The 19713-nt window shown below is 48.9% G+C and overlaps 1 protein-coding gene across 1 annotated transcript in view; it reads left to right on the top strand.

The window, feature by feature from the left end:
• Positions 1-19713, top strand: part of ERGIC1 (endoplasmic reticulum-golgi intermediate compartment 1) — a 96664-nt gene that overhangs the window by 55420 nt on the left and 21531 nt on the right. The window contains exons 4-5 of the mRNA XM_034778664.1: positions 11444-11538; positions 12702-12826. Of these exons, the coding sequence (XP_034634555.1) occupies positions 11444-11538; positions 12702-12826 (220 nt within the window). The remainder of the gene's footprint in view (positions 1-11443; positions 11539-12701; positions 12827-19713) is intronic.

Raw genomic sequence — 19713 nt, 5'->3', positions numbered from 1 at the left:
CCCCCCCCCCCCCCCCCCCCAACCCCCCCCCAAAAATAAATAAAAAGATCCTGCACCTGTCTGACAGGACAAACCAGCATCTTGCAGTGCTCACATACATTTACAGTTGGTCACTAAGGGCTTGTCTACATGGCAAGTTATTGCACCAAAAGCCAGGATGTGAATCTACGGTGTCCCATATTGCCACACTATAATGTTCCGTGTGGACACTGCTATAGCGCAGTGAAAGGTCCCAGAGGATGGCTTAACATACTATCCCTTGAAAGCATAGCATGTTAAGCTGCACGCCAGGACTTAGTACTGTAGCGGTATCCATGTGGGATGTTGCAAGCTGATGCAGTGTAGATTCATACCCGGGTTTGTCACACAGTAACTTGCCGTGTAGCCCTAACTATACAAAGGGAGCAAGGAGGCTAGCACTCATGACCTTCTATTCTAGGTCAGTGAGCTATAGGTGCAGTTCCACTAGTTCATCCAGTTGGGGGAAATGATAAAACAGACTTATTGCAGAAGAGGAAACAGAGTGACTGTCAAGACTCTTGGTTGTATTCCTAACTCTACCACTAATTGGCCTTGGGTAAGTCACGTAACTTTTCTATGGCTTACTGTTCCAACCTGTAAAATGAAGATAGTAATACTTAGTTTTTTACTTCCCACGGGTGTTGATAGGCTTTTTAATGTTTGCCTAACACTTTGAGATTCTCTAATGAAAGGTGTTGTATGGTGGGGAAGTTGTTATGCTGTTCATCCTAATCTACGTGTTTGTGGGTTAACAGGAAACGGACGGTTGTGCCATTATGTCATTTACAATGGCTGACTCAAATGGATGTTGACATCTTTAACGTGGATCTCCCCTCTTCCCCACCTCCCTGAGAACTGCATTTCCTTCCTTTGTAGGACTGTGTGTTTTGTACACCTCTCGGCTTAGCAATGAGACTAAAATGAGACGGATGGTGACCTTTTAAATGAGGAAGTGACCAGAACGTAGGCACAGCAGGAAACTACAAATGACAGAGCAATAACATATGTCCAACTTATTTTGCATTAGAGAATGTGCTGTCCCACTTTTCATTCCTTATCAAGAATTGGGAAGATGACATTACATTGTATAAATATTGATTCATCCATCCACAGACAGAGGAAGCCGATTGTTGAGCAGTCTTTGCAGGGGACTGTACTGCTGGGAGCTCATCAGGTGAACAAGGAAAACAATGGGTAGGCTCAGATAGTGTGTCTGAGACACTGAGCAGCCTTGCAGAGGCCTATGAGGGTCATCACCTAGGAAAGATGAAAAATCTTTTGAGATGACCCCTCTCTTCACAATGTTTAAATCCCAGCAAGGCTAACTGTTGTCTATTGGACCTGAGAGAACAACGCAAAGTGGGGAACACGCTGGCAGCAGGGTTTCCTTTCTCAAACTGTTGGAGTGAGACAGAGACTGTGGTGCCTGGGAGCAGACAATGTATCAGCAGAAGAGGCTGGATTCCTGTGAGGCCACTTTGGGAGGGCTTGGACAGAGACTGAGGTTCAGAAGGATTAAACATGTCTCCTTTTGTGTCTGAAGGATCATAGGCATTTGGACACCTGCAAGTGCAGAAGTGTTTAATGTTACTGACCAGGGACCCTGGAAAAAATAATTCTCTTTTTGTTGGAGAAACAAAGCTGTTGTATCCCAAATGTCAGTTCTAAAGGCTCCGATTTGGGGAATGGCTCGTTTTTTATCTGGGTGAAATCCTTCAGTGATACGAATTGCTCTGTTACTGTCCCCTCTATCCGCATGTGCAGTTTGCACTGTCTGCAGGCTTGCCAAAGAATCCCTGAAACCTTCCGGTGCAAGTTTGTAAGCAAACGGCATGAGGGAATGAGGAGCCCAGCAACATCTCCTAGGAATCTGAAGTATTTCTAGAAGCAAATCAAATTGTTTCTGACTGGGGTCACGGTTTATGCCGCGTAAGGAAGCTCTCTCACTCTTTCCCCTGAAATCGTGACTGCGAGCACTTGGGGTGGGAGCGGTGTATCTTCCCCCCGCCTGCCCTTGTGCCCTCACTTGCCCCTTTCATACACCTCAGGAGTAGTCTCTAAGCAAAGCCAATAAAAAAAACACAACCCCTGCCCTGTCACCAGAAGCAGCTGTGAAGCAGCAGTGCTTGCCTGCTGCTCCTCTGGTTTTGGGAGGGACTCGAACCATCCTTTGAGGCTACAGTGCAGCCCTAAAGGCAGCCACCTCTTTAGAATCCACATCTGCAGTACTCCCCCTGCCCAGCTTCGCGATTATATTATTTCTGTGACTGTCTGAGCCAAGCCGTGGTGCAGGAATCTCACATTCCCATTGCCTGCCCTCCAGAAGGGTAGCTGTATGCATGGTGGCATAATACCTTGGGCCGACTCATTTTCTTTTGCTGGAGTCTCTAGCCCTCCAGCAAGGGCTACTAGTCACTGTGTCACAAACTGCACATATTATTTCCCACTTCACATCTGCTTAAATAATGGGAAAAAAACCATGAGACTCTTAATTCCCCTTCTTGGCCTTAGGGGGAGGGATGGCAGCTGGACAGCAAGTGCCTTAAATAAAGGGGCATAATACAGAAATCTGCCAGTTCCATGAAGATCCTAGTAGTGGCTCAGGGAGAGTTCATAGAAAGAGTGACCTTGACACGGGAGCTCTGATTTAGCTGCATGTTTCCAGTTAGTCTTCTGGGAGTGAAACTTCCAGTTCAGTGAAGGGGGATGACATTTTCTTTGAGGCCTTCCCCTAGCAAGTTAAGCCCATAGCTCATTATTAGGCGTGCAGCTGTGACGTGGTGGATGGAGCATGGGATGGGGAGTGAGGAGTCCTAGATTCTGACTCTGTCACTGGCTTTGCACCCTTGGGCAAATTGCCATACTTCTCTGCCCCAGGTATCCCATTTGTAAAATGGGAGTGATTCTACTGCTTACTTCCCTTTGTAGCTCTCATAGCTCTTTACAATGAAAAAGCATTATGTAAGCACAAGTTATATCATGTGAACTATTCCAGTACCCTATTATAATTGACCTTGGAGAGAATTAAGGGTTAATCATGTATGAAGCTGCGTTTGACTTTCTTGCTGGGTCATAACCTGAAAATGCCCAATAAAAATTAAAAATATTGATGTCCTTGGAGTATACCACAGCTCTTTGAAGTGATCAATGAATTTTTGACCCTGATACACATTCCATTTCTAGCTTGGGCATGGAAGCGTCTTTTCATTGGTAATGTTAAACTGTCCAAAGCAGTGACGGGGTGTGGCCCAAATCTCAGACAGCAGAGAAGAGCTGGGAGAAAGCCGGATACTATTATGAAACAGACTGACTGGTAGATTGGGATCCTGCTGGAAGTACTTATGGGGTGTAGAAAGCTGCAACATTTCTGTTAGGATTAATGCCTCTTTTGGCTGAGGTCACTCTTGGAAGCTGTGTCGCAGGTATGACTTAATTTTTGGCACACATAATCTCTCAATAATAAGTACATAGAAGGCTTAATACCTTCTGTCAGGAAGGGGAGCTCCCAGCCAAGAAGCTCCTAACCAGGTCACAAATGAGCAAACTTGCCCTTCCCTCTGTCTCATTTTTATTAATCACGTGTGTGACGGGTTGGATCACAGAAACCCCCTTGGGAGCTGTCACCCGATGTGCAAAGTCTACCTCTGCTCCTGTTTTCCCTGCCAGTTCAGGACTCCAGCACCCTGTCTTGCTGAGCCAGACACTCCCGTCTGCTCCAACACAGACCCAGGGTCTGAATCACTTGCCCCAAAGCTGCAAGTTTACCTGAAAACAGCTCACAGAAGTTTGCTTGTCTTTAGCACTCAGATGCCCAACTCCCAATGGGGTCTAAACCCAGATAAATCTGTTTTACCCTGCATAAAGCTTATGCAGGGCAAACTCATAAATTGTTCGCCCTCTATAACACTGATAGAGAGATATGCACAGCTGTTTGCTCCCCCATGTATTAATACATACTCTGAGTAAATTACTAAATAAAAAGTGATTTTATTAAATACAGAAAATAGGATTTAAGTGGTTCCAAGTAGTAACAGTCAGATTTCCACATTTTATTTTATTTTGCTTGGTAACTTACTTTGTTCTATGTCTAATCAAACTAAATACAGATAATCTCACCAGTTCCAGAATGCTCCCTTTTACAGGCTAATCTCCTTTTAGCCTGGGTCCAGCAATCACTCACAACCCCTGTAGTTTACTGTCCTTTGTTCCAGTTTCCTTCAGGTATCCCGGGGGGGGGGGAGGCTCCTTCTTTAGCCAGCTGAAGACAAAAGGGAGGGGTCTCCCACGGGTTTAAATAGACTCTCTCTTGTGGGTGGAGACCCCCCTCCTCCCTCCTATGCAAAGTCTAGCTCCAAGGTGGAGTTCTGGAGTCACCTGGGCAAGTCACATGTCCCTGCATGACTCAGTCTTTACAGGCCGAAGCCGTTGTCCATATGGTATCTTTCATGTCTCCAGGAAGACTTCTTATGTGGATTGGAGCATTCCAAGATGCATTGTTCTCCAAATGTTTCCTGATCAGGTACTTAACCTGGCAAATTCCTTCCTAAAGAAGCTGACCAAATGCCTCACAAAGCTTACTTAGAAACCAAGCAAGCATACAGCCCATATTCTTAACCTCAAGTAGAAAATGATATATATGTACAAATAGGATGAATAGATATAGTAGACCGTAACCTTTACAGAGATATGTTACATGGCACAGGCAGCACAAAACATATTCCAGTTATGTCATACATACATTCATAAGCACCCCCTCTCCATAAAGCCTTATGGAATACACTGTCACAACGTGAAATATATGTGAGGTAACTATTACCAACAGCTTGTCAGGCCAGTTAACAGAGAGGAGATGGTAGCAATGTGGAGCTGAACACCAACACTGTTTTGGTTTCAATCAAACACCAATCACATTCACTGATCTGGTGATCATTATCTTCTCAACCAAACTTGCCCTATAGGCAAACCCATCTCTCTCTGCACTCCCTACTGGATAAATGTCATGCCATTCACCAGCTAGAAGCTCATGGTCCAGAGATGGGCCCTCAGAGCAAAAGCACTTTGACTCATCTTTTAGCACCGTTCATCTGTACTGCCTGTTAGCTCCTCTGGCCTGGGACCTTTTTTCGTTTTGTTTGTCAAAAGGGCTTAACACACTTTTGAGCGCTAGATGAAAAACAATGTGGCGTTCTCACTGCTGAAGATAATAAAGCATATCTGCAAAAAGTAGACTATTATATCATATATATTACATATTGGCAGATACAGCCACTAATGTGCTTATCTGGTCTGGCTGGATAGCACAGAGATTGAAAAGATCGTCTAGGTCAGTGGTTCCCAATCTTTCAGTGTGGGCGGGCGCCGGACGACTAGCCGCCAAAATGCCGCCGAGGAGCGCAGCCGCCGGACAAGCAGTCGCCGAAATGCCGCTGACAAGCGGCAACGCCAAGAAGCGTCGCTGCCGAAATGCCACCGAGAAGCAGCGTCATCAAGAGGCGTCGCCGCCGAGAAGCAGCAGCATTTCGGCGGCGCTGCTTCTTGACGTTGCCGCTTTTCGGCGGCTGCTTGTCCGGCGGCTGCATTCCTGGGCGGCAGGGCACAGTAGGCAGGCATACATAGATGCCCACGGGCACCGCGTTGGGGACCACAGTCCTAGGTAATCTTATCCATCTCTTTGGTCCAGTGCAGGATTTCCCCTGCAATATTTTTTCCAGAGCTTTATCTGGACTAGTTTTTAAATCTCCCAAGCAAATGGGCTTCCAACGGTGTCTGCAGTGTATTTGTTGCCATATTTTAAGTGTTCAAAATAAGCATAAATGGTGGAACTAACAAGATTTGTGCCAACCTTAAATGTTCCATTGTTTTCTTGTATTCCTTCTCCCAGTCTGAGTCTGTGTTTTGTCATCTTACATGTGAGGTGCCTGGTACTATAATATACTACCACCACACACAGAAAACTGTTCCAGAGTTTATTGGATCTCGCTATCCAGGAATCTTTCCCCTGATATTTTCTAGCTTAAATGCTCTTCATCTCAATTTCATGCCATTGTTTTGAATTACTATGCAGAGTTCCAAGTGAGTCACCAGGGGAAGGAGATGTAATTGGAGGGCTGGGAGAGGGACACACCAGCAAAAAAGGAAGGGTCGAAAGTTAGGAATCATATGAATCGGAGAAACCTAAAACACCTCTCCCCTCCAGCAAGGAGCTCAGACAGCTTTCCAGCACAGGCAGGGTTAATCACAGGTGAGGAGACTAATCCTAAATGTCCCATCTCACAAACTGCCCCTGCTTCTGCCACCAAATGTGGGTGGCAAAAATTGATTGTGATCAGCTGCACAAATGGGCCTTTCTAAGGCTGTCTCTACACTACCACTTTCAGCGGTAAAACTTTAGTTATTCAGGGGTGTGAAAAAACACACCCCTGAGCGTTAAAAGTTTTAGTGCTGAAAAGCGCCAGTATAGACAGTGCTTTATCGCCGGGAGCTGTGCTGCTGGCAATAAAGCTACCACCGCTCATTCGGGGTGGGTTTTTTTTTTTTTTTTTTAATCACCGGGAGAGCTCTTCCCCGTCGATAAAGCGTGACTACACTGCCCACGTCACAGTGCTTCCGCAGCCACGCTTAACATGGGCAGTGTAGACGTACCCTTATGGGATAGGTGGCAGTCTCCTTTCTCTAAAACCATTTCTGATGTATCAGATTATATGTTGTAGCTATGTCAGTCCCAGGTTATTTGAGAGACAAGGTGGGTGAGGTAATATCTTTTATTGACTGCAGAGGTGTTAACAGACCACTCTACCTTGAATGGTCTCTTACAATATGTGCTAACTACTTATGCTAAACAATCTGTTACACCTTGCATTTTGCTGTGAAGACCAAGGCCTTGTCTACACTACATAGTTTTGTCAACAAATATCTCGACACTCAAAAAGCGCTATAATAATCGGTATTGCATGTTCACACTCACTCCCTCTGTAGGCAGAGTGCATCCACAGTTGGGGCACTATCATTAACAGTGTGAGCAATGCACTGTGGGTACCTTTCCCACAGTCCAGCTCGACACCTTCTGCCACTAGGTCTTGTGGGAAAGCAGAGTGGATCGCGGTGCATCTAGGGACCGGGCTTAATGTCCCATGATGCATTGTTTTCTGTCCCAGCATTCCATGGGCTTCCGGCTTTCTTTCGTGGCATTTTTCAACAGCCCTTATTTACTGTTCACCCCGCCATCTCTGTGTGAAGGGATGGATCCCGCACTGCTCTCCTATGCTCTGATAACTGTCGTGAAGACATTGCGGATGGCAGTGCAATTAATCACGAAGTTCCTAACTGAAGAAGACTCCCAGTTGCCTGACATGCTGTGTGTTATAGATAGGACAAACTTCAGATTGCTGTTGGCATTCACGGAAGAGCTGCAGACAGTGGACTGTTGCTTTTGGGTTCGGGAAACAAGCACTGAATTGTAGGATTGTATCGTCATGCAGGTCTGGGATGATGAGCAGTGGCTACAGAACTTTCAGATGTGGAAAGCCACCTTCATGGAATTGTGTGCGGCGCTCGCCCCAGAACTGCGGCACAAAGACACTGGAATGTGAGCTGCCCTATCGGTGGAGAAGTGCATGGTAATAGCTGTGTGGAAGCTGGTGACTCTAGACCGCTACTGGTTGGTTGCGAATCAATTTGGAGTGGGGAAGTCGACAGTTGAGGCTGCGTTAATGCAAGTGTGCAGGGCAATTAATCGCGTGTTCCAATTTTGCCACCAGACCACCTTGCAACGGAGTACATCAATAGGAAGGGGTACTTCACCATGGTGTTGCAGGTGCTTGTGGATGACCGTGGGCATTTCACTGACGGCAACACAGGGTGATCCAGGAGGGTGCATGATGCACTCATCTTCAGGAACACGGGCCTGTACAGAAAGCTACAAGTGGTGACTTTCTTTCCAAATCAGAAGATTACAATGCGGGATGTTGACATGCCCATAGTGATCCTGGGAGACCCGGAGTACCCCTTATAGTCCTGGCTCATGAAACCTTACACAGGAAACCTGGACAGCAGTAAGGAGCGGTTCAACAACAGGCTGAGTAGGTGCTGGATGACCGTGGAATGTGCCTTTGGCAGATCAAAAGTGCGCTGGCAATGCCTTTATGGAAGGTTAGACCTCAGTGAAGATAATATTCCCATGGTCATAGCCGTGTGATGTACGTTGCATAATCTTTGTGAAGCTAACGGTAAAAGGTTTGCTCAGAGGTGGAGTGTTGAGGCAGACGGCTCAGCTGCTGATTTTGAGCCAGATACCAGGGCTATCAGAGGGGGGCAATTCGAATCAGGGAGGCTTTGAGGCAACACTTTGAAAATGAGAACCAGTAATGTATATCTCTGTGATTGGTGCTGCAATGTTACATTACATGTAGTTTTCCTAAGAAGCAATGGTGAAATTTGGGGCCTTACATTCCAATAAGCAAATGATTAAATTGCCTGTGTATGTATTGGTAGTGTCTGCTATCTCAATTTGTAGGAAACAAACAAAGATGAGTTACCATTCAAAAACTTTACTTTTATTGCACAAGAAACAGCACACACACACACACACACACACACACACACACACACACACACACACACACACACNACACACACACACACACACACACACACACACACACACACACACACACACACAAAGAGGCTTGGTGGGAAAGGAGGAACCAGGGAAGCGCTGACTTTCAGATCCGTGTGTAGGTCCAGCTATCATTATGAAAGTTGTCCGAGGGGATGGAGTGAAAGGGAAACTGAGAAGTCCCAGAAAGTGGATAGGACTGTGCTGGCGGAGTTTGGTGGCAAGGCACGGAAAAGAGTTCTGATTGTGCTGCAGGGAAGGGCAGGCACGCGTGTGCTCAGTCTGCAGCATTATTAAAGACTTCAGCATCTGCGTTTGCTCCTCCATAACTAATCATCCACTCAGTAGTGTCCTTAACAAACTCCTGATTTTCTTTTCTGTCCTGCCTTTCCCACTCCTTGCGTTCCCTTTTCTCTGCATTGGAGAAATGCAGTACTTCCTGGAACATGTCTTCTTTGCTCAGTCTTGGGCGCTTTCTTATCTGGTGGAGACATTCGGCCGGTGTGTGGGGGGTGTTCCTCAAGGCCATATCTGCCAAAGCACAAGGAACAGTGCACAGAAGCATGATTAAGTTCACGCACAGCATTGAAACATTTCAATAAAATACACCTCTGGTAACATAATCACTTTCTCACTGACCCTTGGCAAGCAAACATCTCGGCGAACACCCAAAGCGTGGTGAGTGTTGGCTAGAGAGGTGGAGGGGGGAGCGCTCTACATGAGGAAAAGAGTACCCTGCAAGGGTTGCTTTGCAGCCAGTTAGGGAAAACATTCTAAAATTCTCCCACACTTTTCCACAGGTGAGGGTCATTGTAGCAGATATCTCACTCCTGAGGGTAAGCAGGGAAGAAAGGACACATGTACTAACATGCTTGGGGCTTCCATCCTGGTCCCTGTGCTGCTCGCCTGTGTGCCACTTTGGTTCCTGCACAAGTGATTGCCGAATGGCGCGGGAAAGTTCCCTACAATGGGGGAAGGAACAAAGCAGCTCTGCCAAGGAACCTTCGGCAGAGGATTGCCAAGGACCTCCAGGAAACTTTTTCCTAGAGATCTCTCTGGAGGATTCCCGTGTGCATCAACACCCCTGTTCCGCCATACTGATTACCTGCACAGGGGAATGTCCAGCACACAGAAATACAGCCAGCCTTTTACATTTCTATACCCTGAACTCAGCTCTGCACTGCACAAACCACAGCCACTTACCAGGCGTCTCCTCTCCTGCTTCTTGCTCACGGGAAAGCAACTGCTGAGACTGCCTAGACACCTCCGGAGTGGTGAACAGTTCCTGGCTGCCTGCCCCACCGGGTGACCCACTGGGAGCTCCACGTCGTCGTCTAACTCCACCTCTTCATCAATGACTTTGTCCTCTGGGTTAGGTCCTTTTTCCACTACCCTCAGTCACACCGAAATATCCACGGGGTTCTTGGCAGTAGAGATGGGGTCACCACAGAGGATAGCGTCCAGCTCCTTGTAGAGCCAGCGGGTCTTGGGTGCAGCATCGGAGCGACAGTTTGCCTCCTTCACCTTATGGTACACCTGCCTCATCTCCTTTATCTTTGCTCTGTACTGCAGCGAGTCCCGACCATAGCTCTTTTCGCACAAGCCTCAAGAAATCTGCCTGTAGGTATCCCAATTCCTACGGCTCAAGCGCAGCTGTGACTGCACAAATTCCTCTCCCCAGATACTGAGCAGATCCAACAGCTCAGCCATAGTCCAAGCGGGAGAGCGTTTGCTGCAGTAAGCCACCATGGTCACCTGGGAAGATGCAATGAGACCTCTCCACATCAAGCCTACAGGAAATGGAATTTCAAAAATTCCCAAGGCTTCTAATGGGGAGGGGCGGATGGTTGTTTACTTGGCTGCAGGGCAGAGGAGTTCAAACTGTTGACCAGAGCGGTCAGGATGGGCATTGTGGGACACCCCCTGGAGGCCAATTAAATTGATAAAATCAAGCGTGGTGTCTACACTGGCACTTTGTCGACAAAAAATTTGTGCAAAAAGCTTTGTCTCTCATCGGGGTGATTTTATTTTGTCTCCAAAACCGAGCACTTTTGCCGCCAAAGGTCACATCACAGTGTGTATGCATTCACTGTTTTGTTGACAAAAGGTGCCTTTTGTCAACAAAACTCTGTAGTGTAGACAAGGCCTCAGAGGAGTTCTGTGTGGCTCAAAAGCTTGTCTCTCTCACCAACAAATGTTGGTCTAATAAAAGATATTACCTCACCTCCTTGACTTTCCAATAATATCTTTTATTGGACTAACTTCTGTTGGTGAGAGAGACAAGCTTTAGAGCCCCACACAGCTCTTTTTCAGAACATCTTACATCCAACATATCCTGGGACAGACATGGCTACAACCTTGTATATTTCAGATTATAGGCTTCCTTCTTCCTAAGGGGGGTAGGAGCCCCATAATGCAGAGGACTAGTGCCTTTCACCTCTAGAAAGAGCAGTCTTGTTTCATGTCACCAGTGGAAACCCCTTTTGGGGGAAGTCTATAACTTTTTTTTTTTTTTTTTTAATTAGAGAAAGTGAGTTGACTTTGTTTCCTACTGGAGTGAGTGAGGTGGGGAAAGCCCCTCTGTCTTGCAATTGCTATGTGCAAGTTATAGAGTCAGGTTGCTAGTGTCTATACCCATCTGATTTCATATCTCCTCTGGAAAGGCTTTCTTCTCACTTAATTTCTGAGCCTTTTTAGCACCTGTCACAAACTAACCCTAACTTTCCCTCCCTGTGCAAATTCCCCTACTGAACAGTAGGTGTGTGTGTGTGTTACAAAGTGAAATCATCTGTGCTCATCTCCCTGCAGAGTTAACGAGCTCTACGTAGACGACCCAGACAAAGAGAGCGGAGGTAAAATAGAAGTGAATCTGAACATCAGCTTACCGAACCTGCACTGTGAATGTAAGTGTCTCCGTTCAGGCCTAGATTTCTTGCTATATTTCTAGAGGTGGTTACTCAAAGCTCTAAGTTTACTCATTTAACGTGAGATCTGAGAGCAATCCCCACCCTGTATTTTGGTGAAATGTTGTTGCCCTTTTCTCCTAGGGAAGAAATAAAAACTCTACCTTGTCCAGTGTATTGTTCTTCCCTTTCTGGGTAGTATGACTGTAGAGAGGCATTAGAGAGAGGCTTTTCTATAGTGTGTTGTCCTCTCTGTAGGGAATCAGTTGTACCCATGTTTACACAATCCAGGGGCCCATGTTTATACAATCCAGGTGTGAGAGGGAGGTCAGATTTCTGGAGTGGCTGAGTCTCTGTAAATACCCTAGTACTTCACATTCTAAGCCAAGTCATCTTTTTCTTGCGATCCTACCTAGCAATGGAATATGACTCTGTCCTCCTTCAGTTCTGACTAGTGACCCACCTCCCTTGGTGAGATCTGACTAAATCTAGTTTCCTCTTTCATGGTCTGCTCTTTTGTGTCTGGGGCCTTGGCTACACTCGCGGATTCACAGCGCCGCTGTGGCAGTGTAGTTGCACCGCCAGCTCTCTCGCAGCGCAGCAAGTACTCCAAGTTCTCCGAGGGGAATAGCTTGCAGCGCTGCGAGCAAGCGTGCAGCGCTGCAGGCGCTGATTACACTGGCGCTTTACAGCGCTGCACTCGCTGCGCTCGGGGGGGGGGGGGGGTGTTTTTTCACACCCCTGAGCCCAGCAAGTGCAGCGTTGTGAATTGCCAGTGTAGCCAAGGCTTGGGAGTAAGAAACCTTTGAGTTCTAATCACAGCTGTCTGACTCAGATGTCACATTTGGCCTTTGGCAAATTACCTAACTTCTCTGCCTCACTTTCTCAATCTGAAAAATGGGAATTAGGCCTATCTCCCAAGGGTGTAATGTCCTAAATTAATATTCATAAAATACTCTGAAACTGAAAAGCCCTTTGGTAATTATTCCATCACTGCTGATGGGCAGCAATGATGTTTATTTTAACAGGTGAATTTACTTGAACGATTCTGTCAAATGCCAGGAAAAAGTTGTTTGTGCCCCACAAAGAATTGTGCACACCTGTTCCTATTCATAACTTTCTCTGTGTTTATCTTTCCTTTTCCCCCACTCCCAACCGGGTAGTGGTTGGACTGGACATTCAGGATGAAATGGGAAGGCACGAAGTTGGCCATATTGACAACTCAATGAAAGTACCTCTCAATAATGGGGATGGCTGCAGGTTTGAGGGCCACTTCAGCATCAACAAGGTGAGTGTGAATGACACCTGTTGTGGGTGTAGGGTGGTTAGGGAGCAGCTGGCAAGCCCCATATGCAAAGCACTCATGAAAGCCCACATCTGAATGGCTCTGCAGTTACTGTGGTTTCAAATCAGGACGTGAGCTCAGCTCCCTGGTGCTGCAGTATAGTACTAGGAGGAGAGGCTGCACAGTTAGACCAATAGAAGTATTAAATCAAGCGCCCATATACGCTTGTCTAGAACAACATTCCAGGTGTCACCTCTTGCATAGCAGAAAATAGGCCTGTGTTGTGGCCAACAGCCCCTTTCATTAAAACAGGCTCTAATGTCTTAGGTTGTGTATGAGCTATTGGGGAATGCAGAATGGCTGCTGTGTTTGCCCTCCATAATCATAGAATATCAGGGTTGGACGGGACCTCAGGAGGTCATCTAGTCCTACCCCCTGCTCAAAGCAGGACCAATCCCCAGACAGATTTTTACCCCAGTTCCCTAACTGGCCCCCTCAAGGATTGAACTCACAACCCTGGGTTTAGCAGGCCAATGCTCAAACCACTGAGCTATCCCTCCACAGCACCTCCAGTACATGGCTCACTGCTGTACAAAGAGCTTTGGCACATTTTGATCCAAACTCTCTCCTAGTCCAAGAACTACAGAGTGATTGGAATGTTCCCCCTTTGGGGATGCCAGCTTGACAGAAATGGCTTTGTGTTTAGATGGGGTGGCATGAACACACATGTGCATCCATGAGCGCACATCTATGTGCTGTGTAGAAATGGAGCTCTGGCATGGTCTGAGGGATTGAATATACAGGCCTAGGGAGGTTCCTCTCTGGGATGGGTGTGTCCAGAATTGGTTACTCTTGCTATGTAATGCTGCAGATGACTAAATGGGGTGTGGGGATTGGGAAGGTGTGGCTCACTGGCAGCTTTATTCATGCCCTGTCATGTACCACAGAGGCAGCCAAATCCTGCTTCCTTCTCCTTCTCCCCCTCCCAGATCATGTTAAATCACATCTAAAAATAACAGGCAGAACCCCTTGCTTACGCTGTGGCATGAAAATGATTTAGACTTGGCTGTTCCTTGAAGCATAGTCTTTTTTTCCCCCTCTCTCTCTCCCATTGAGCAGCCAGCGAGACTGATGACTGACTAGATACTAAGCTGGGATGGGGCTCGGTGCAGTTTCATCTTTTTGTTCTGAAAGTCTGAGAGCTCCCTGAAGTGTAGGGCTAAGATAGTTAACTCCTGTCTGGTACGTGTAATGTGTCTGCTTTCTGGCACAGGTCAGAGCCAGGAGGCTTGCTCTATGTTCTTCTTTCACAAAGTAGGAATAGGGTGATCTGCCCGACACTCTCCCTCTTTCTCTCTTTCTCTCTAATTTTTGTTTTTATTATTTGGGTAATACAGTCTTGGGGGTGCTCTTTGGCAGCAGGGGTCAAACCCAGGAGCTCTGGCTCTAAAAGCATGAACCTCTATTGCCTGAGCTAAAAGATCCCAGTCTGTTAGCAAAAAGGCTGTATGGATTTATGAACCTCTTGGATCCAGCCACTAGAAGCGGACAAGCCATGCTGTGTAAGCATGGGTTAATTTGCATTATGGTAGGGTCTAGAGGCCACAGTTGGGGATTTAGGTCTCATTATGTTCGACACTGTACACACACAGAATGAAGGCATGATCTTACAATCGCAGGCTCTGATCCTGCAAGCAGCTAAGCCTCTCTGAACTCTGTGTATGTGACTAGTCCTGTTGACTTCAGTGGGACAGCTTGTGTGTGTAAAGTTAAGCACATGCTTAACTGTTTGCTCCATAGGAGCTTAACAAGTGTATGACAGCATATGGCTAGACAACCAGTGGGTACAAGTGAATGGGAGGGACCGCAGAAAGCAGCAGTGAACATTGTACTGTTTTACAATGCATCAGTTGTTGCTAGGTGTTGCCAACCACATCAGCACTCAAGATCCTTTTGTTCTGACACCAGCCCTGAGCTGCCAAGGAAGATTTACCTGGCCCTTCCAGAGCAGCGGTTGCATTGACTCTGTTGAAAGGCTTCATGGTGCAGTTCTGGTAATCACATTCTGAAGTATCTTTGAATTCCAGAGTGATCCAATCAAAAATGACATGAGAGCGGCTGCTTTACATTGTCATGGCAACTGAAGCCCTTAGGTGAAATCCGTGTATGCAGAAGTTACTGTTCTTCGAGTACTTGCTCATGTCCATTCCATATTAGGTGTGTGTGCTCACCACATGCACCGGTACCGGAACTTTTTTCCCTTAGCAGTATCCATAGGGAACCGACTCTGGCGACCTCTGGGGTGGCACCCACATGGCGCGGTATAAGGGGTGCGGCCGGCTCTCCCCACCCTCAGTTCCGTCTTGCCGTCAGTGACGGTGCTGGAACTTCTGCTGCTTCGGCTAGCTTTCGCTTAGTTCACAGTGTGTCTCACAAATGTTTCTTTGTAAAATAGTTGTATATAGTTTAGTATTTACCCTTAGTATTAGTTCTAGTTAGTTGGTCCCAGACGGGACTCAGCCTAGGGACAGGGCATGCCCCGATCCTCAGGCTTTAAACCATGTGATCGTTGTAAGCGGCCTATGCCCATCAGCGACCCACATGTTAGCTGTTTAAGGTGTCTAGGAGAAGGACACATAAGTGATAAGTGTTGCATCTGTAAGTCGTTCAAACCCAGAACGAAAAATGAGAGAGACATCTGTCTCAGGGCATTCCTGATGGAGTTGGTGCTGACCCCGGTACCGGAGCAGAGGTCTGACTTGGCCCCGAGCAATGCAGTGTCGGTACGGAGTGCCCCTCTGGTGCCGTCTATGAGGCAGCACTGATTCCCCTCCCCAGCCACAGCCAAGAAGCCCAAGAGGTCCACGAGGGGAAGATCTCCCACTTCCCATAAGGGAAAGGAGCAGGCTGGAGGAAAGCCAAGATCCGTGCTGGGTGGCTCAACATCTCTGTGAGGGAGTTGGACCCCAGCTCATGTCGAGCGGTCAAGCCCCTCCCGTACTATGCCTGCCACACCGGACAGTGACCAGGGCCTCTGTCAACTCAAAGTTCTGTCGATGACCGAGGCCCTGCAGGCAGCGCAGGAGATTCTGATGCTACCAGTGCCACCCACACTAGCTCTGGTGGTACCCAAACCCAGGGGTAAACCTGCCTTGGGACCATTCCAAGTGTCCCTGCCTCAGCAGCGCCACTCCCCATCGTGGGGGACATCCCACCAGCGCTCGCCCCCAGGGAGCCGTCATGCCTTGGACTTTGGGAGGCAGGCTCAGAGAAGCCCTCTTCGGTCTCTGGACCCTGGGCACTGACAGCAGGATTTGAGGTGTGGCTTGCAGGAGCAGACCTGCGTAGGCACGCGCCCCCCGACGTGAGTGTCGAGACCGATCGTCGGAATGGGGTCACCGGTCACCTGCTCGATGGCACCCGTCGTTGAGATGCGAATCCCCTCAATCGGGGAGATGCTATTGACGACCAGCCCACTCAGACTCCCGGTCCCACTTAGATCCCGGTACAGCTCAAGCAGCGTGAGGCATAGATCGGCGGTCTACTGACACAGATTCACCGAACGCCGAAGATCCCCGGGGTCCCACGGGAGGAACATCTCCCAACTGCACAGGTCAGCGTCGAGGCACAGCGGCCAGCACTGTGGTGAGGCAGGCCGCTGAGCCAGCCGCTCATGGTCATTCTGCTTATGACTCCGGTGCTGATCAGGAGTCCCCGGTAGCAGGACAGGCCCCGGCACCAGTGGTACCGTCAGCCTCGTTGGCACCGCAACCGACCCTGTGGCCTCCGGGCCAATGGCCGGCAGCATGGTACCCTTGGAATCCATGGGGGTTCACCCAGCCTTCCCAGGACGCCTGATCAGTGGCGGGGGCCTCAGATAGGCCATTGCCTGCAGCATCCCGCCCTCCTCTGGAGGTGGAGGCCCCACAGGGGAAGACCCCCTCTCCCCCAGGCCCATGAGGAACTAGGGGAGCAGCCAGTTGGACCACCAGGAGATGCAGATCCCTCAGCGCTGGCTTTGTCCTCATCACCAGACAAAGTGATTTACGGGTCCCCCTCACCCAGTTCTGCAAGATAACGCCAAGGCTCATCAGGAACTTTTGAAGAGGGTCGCCTCTAACCTGGGGCTCCAGGCAGAGGAACTTGAGGAGCCGTCGGACTCATTGTTCGACGTCCTTTGCTCCACAGCACCTACTTGTGGCTTTACCCCTACACAAGGGGGTATTGAAAATAATTAATACGCTATGGTAAACCCCCTCCTCCCTGCCGTCCATCTGAAAAAGGGCTGAGCGCAAATATTTTGTGCCAGCTAAAGGCCATGAGTATCTCTATACTCACCCGGCCCCAAACTCCCTCATAGTTGAGGCTGTTAACCAGAGGGAGAGGCAGGGTCAACCCAGGACTACGCCCAAGAATAAAGACTCAGTGACTGGATCTGTTTGGGCGAAAAATATATTAATCTTCCAGCCTTCAGTTGAGAGTGGCCAACCACCAAGCCTTCCTTGGCTGCTATGACTACAATATGTGGCAGTCTATCGACAAATTCGAGGTCTCGCTGCCCGAAGGGTCCAAGAAGGAATTCTGGACAACCCTTGAAGAGGGCATGGCTGCAGCAAGAGTGGCCCTCCAAGCAGCATCGGACGCAGCAGACTCTGTGGCTCGCACCATGGCCTTGGCCATCTCTATGTGAAGGGCATCCTGGCTGCTCCTCTCGGGTCAAGGGAGGCTCAGCAATCGATGCAGGACCTCCCCTTCGACGGCCAGGCTCTGTTTGCAGAACAGATGGACAGTAAACTGCATGGCCTTAAGGACTCCTGCACTGCCCTGAAAACTCTGGGGCTGTACGTTCCTGGTCTAGCCCGTAAGTGATTCAAACCACCACAATCTCAAGGCCAAGGGAGTCAAACCCGCCAGGAGCCCCCCCATAAGAAGAGTTGAGGCTACAGGCGCCGCCCGAGCCACCCACCTCCTCCCTCTGCCCAGTCAGGCTCGACCCGCAATAAGCAGGGGGGCAAGCGAGCATTTTGAGGGTGCACTCGAGGGCAACCTACCAGACTTTACCCGGATCTGTCTGCCCCGCTGTTCTCCAACCGCCTTTCTTTTTTCCTCCCCACATGGACAGCTATAACTTCAGACCTCTGGGTTCTCAATACTGTGGCGGAGGGTTATACCATACAGTTTACTTCCCCCATCCCCTTCCCTGTACCTCTTCAAGGACCCTTCTCATGAGAGTCTCCTCGTGCAGGAGGTAAAGGGGTTGATACAATTGGGTGCGGTGGAAGAAGTTCTTCTCAAGTACAGGAACAAGGGGTTCTATTCCTGGTACTTCTTAATCCCAAAGACCCAGGGCAGTCTGCGGCCCATCCTGGACCTGAGGGACCTCAACAAGTATCTAAAGCAGCTAAAGTTCCATATGGTCTCCTTGGCTTCTATCATCCCCTCCCTGGATCCAAAAGACTGGTATGCCGCCCTTGACTTGAAGGACGCATACTTCCACATAGCAATCTTTCAAGGTCACAGAGGCTTCCTCCGGTTTATGGTGGGGCCCCACTACTACCAGTTTAGGGTCCTCCCGTTCGGCCTGGCAACAGCACCCAAAGTGTTTACCAAGTGCATGTCACTGGTGGCTGCTTACCTCAGGCATTGGGGTATCCAGAGCTACCCGTATTTTGACGACTGGCTAGTCAAGGGCAACTCCAGGTCTCAGGTCCATGAGGATGTTGCGGTGCTGCAAGCTATGTGCCACTCCCTGGGCCTACTGGTGAACAACAAAAAGTCTACATTAGTTCTGATGCAAAGGATAGAGTTAATCGGAGCAGTGCTCGACTTTACCTGCGCCAGAGCATTCCTGCCGCTAGAAAGGTTCCAGACATTGACGGACCTCATTGCAGAGGTCTCCGCATTCCCCCTGACTATGGCCAGGGTTTGTGTGCACCGGCCGGGTCAGATGGCAGCTTGCACATACGTTGTCTGTCATGCCAGGTTCCAGATGTGGCCCCTGCAGCAATGGCTGGCCATGATCTATTCCCAGTCCAGAGATCACCTGGACAAAGTCGTTACCATTCCCCCGACAGTACTTGCCTCACTGCGATCATACGACGGTCCTAGAGGAGGTTCCGTTTGACACCTCCCATCACACAATTGACTTGGTATCAGACACCTCGGACTTCGCCTGGGGCGCGCACCTGGGCGACTTCCAGACTCAGGGTATGTGGTGTCCGGAGGAGATGACATTACATATAAACGTCAAAGAATTCAGGGTGGTCTGCTTGGCATGCGGAGTTTTCCTACCTCACCTGCCAGGCAAGGTGATGAGAGTCCTGAAGGACAACACGGCCTCTATATTCTATATCAACAGGCAAGGGGGAGCATGTTCGTTGACTCGCTTCCAAGAGGCACTCCATCTTTGGGACTTCTGCATCAGCCACAAAATCCATCTAGAAGCTTGTCACCTCCCTGGCGTCAAGAATATGCTAGTGGATCACCTCAGCAGGGCCTTCTCCTCTCACCATGAGTGGTCACTCTACTTGGAGGTAGCTGGCATGATCTTCCAGAGGTGGGGGACTCCCCGAGTGGACCTGTTCGCCATCAGGCTAAACAGGAAATGCCACCAGTTTTGTTCGCGGCAAGGCCTGGGCAAGGACTCCCTCTCCGATGTCTTCCTCCTGTCATGGTCAGGGAGCCTGATGTATGCATTCCCTCCGATTCCTCTCATCAGCAGGGTCCTGGCAAAGATCAAGAGAGACAAGGCACAGGTTATCACAATTGCCCCGGCATGGCCTCACCAGAATAGGTTCGGCACGCTCATGAACCTGGTAGTGGCCCCTCCCTGGCCCCTGCCCAACTGACCAGACTTTTGTCACAGGACCATGGTCGGCTCCTGCACCCCA

Source organism: Trachemys scripta, chromosome 8 (assembly GCF_013100865.1).
Source record: "Trachemys scripta elegans isolate TJP31775 chromosome 8, CAS_Tse_1.0, whole genome shotgun sequence".
Taxonomy (NCBI): Eukaryota; Metazoa; Chordata; order Testudines; family Emydidae; genus Trachemys; species Trachemys scripta.
The sequence above is the reverse complement of the archived record's forward strand: the minus strand, read 5'-3'. Positions and strand labels throughout refer to the sequence as shown.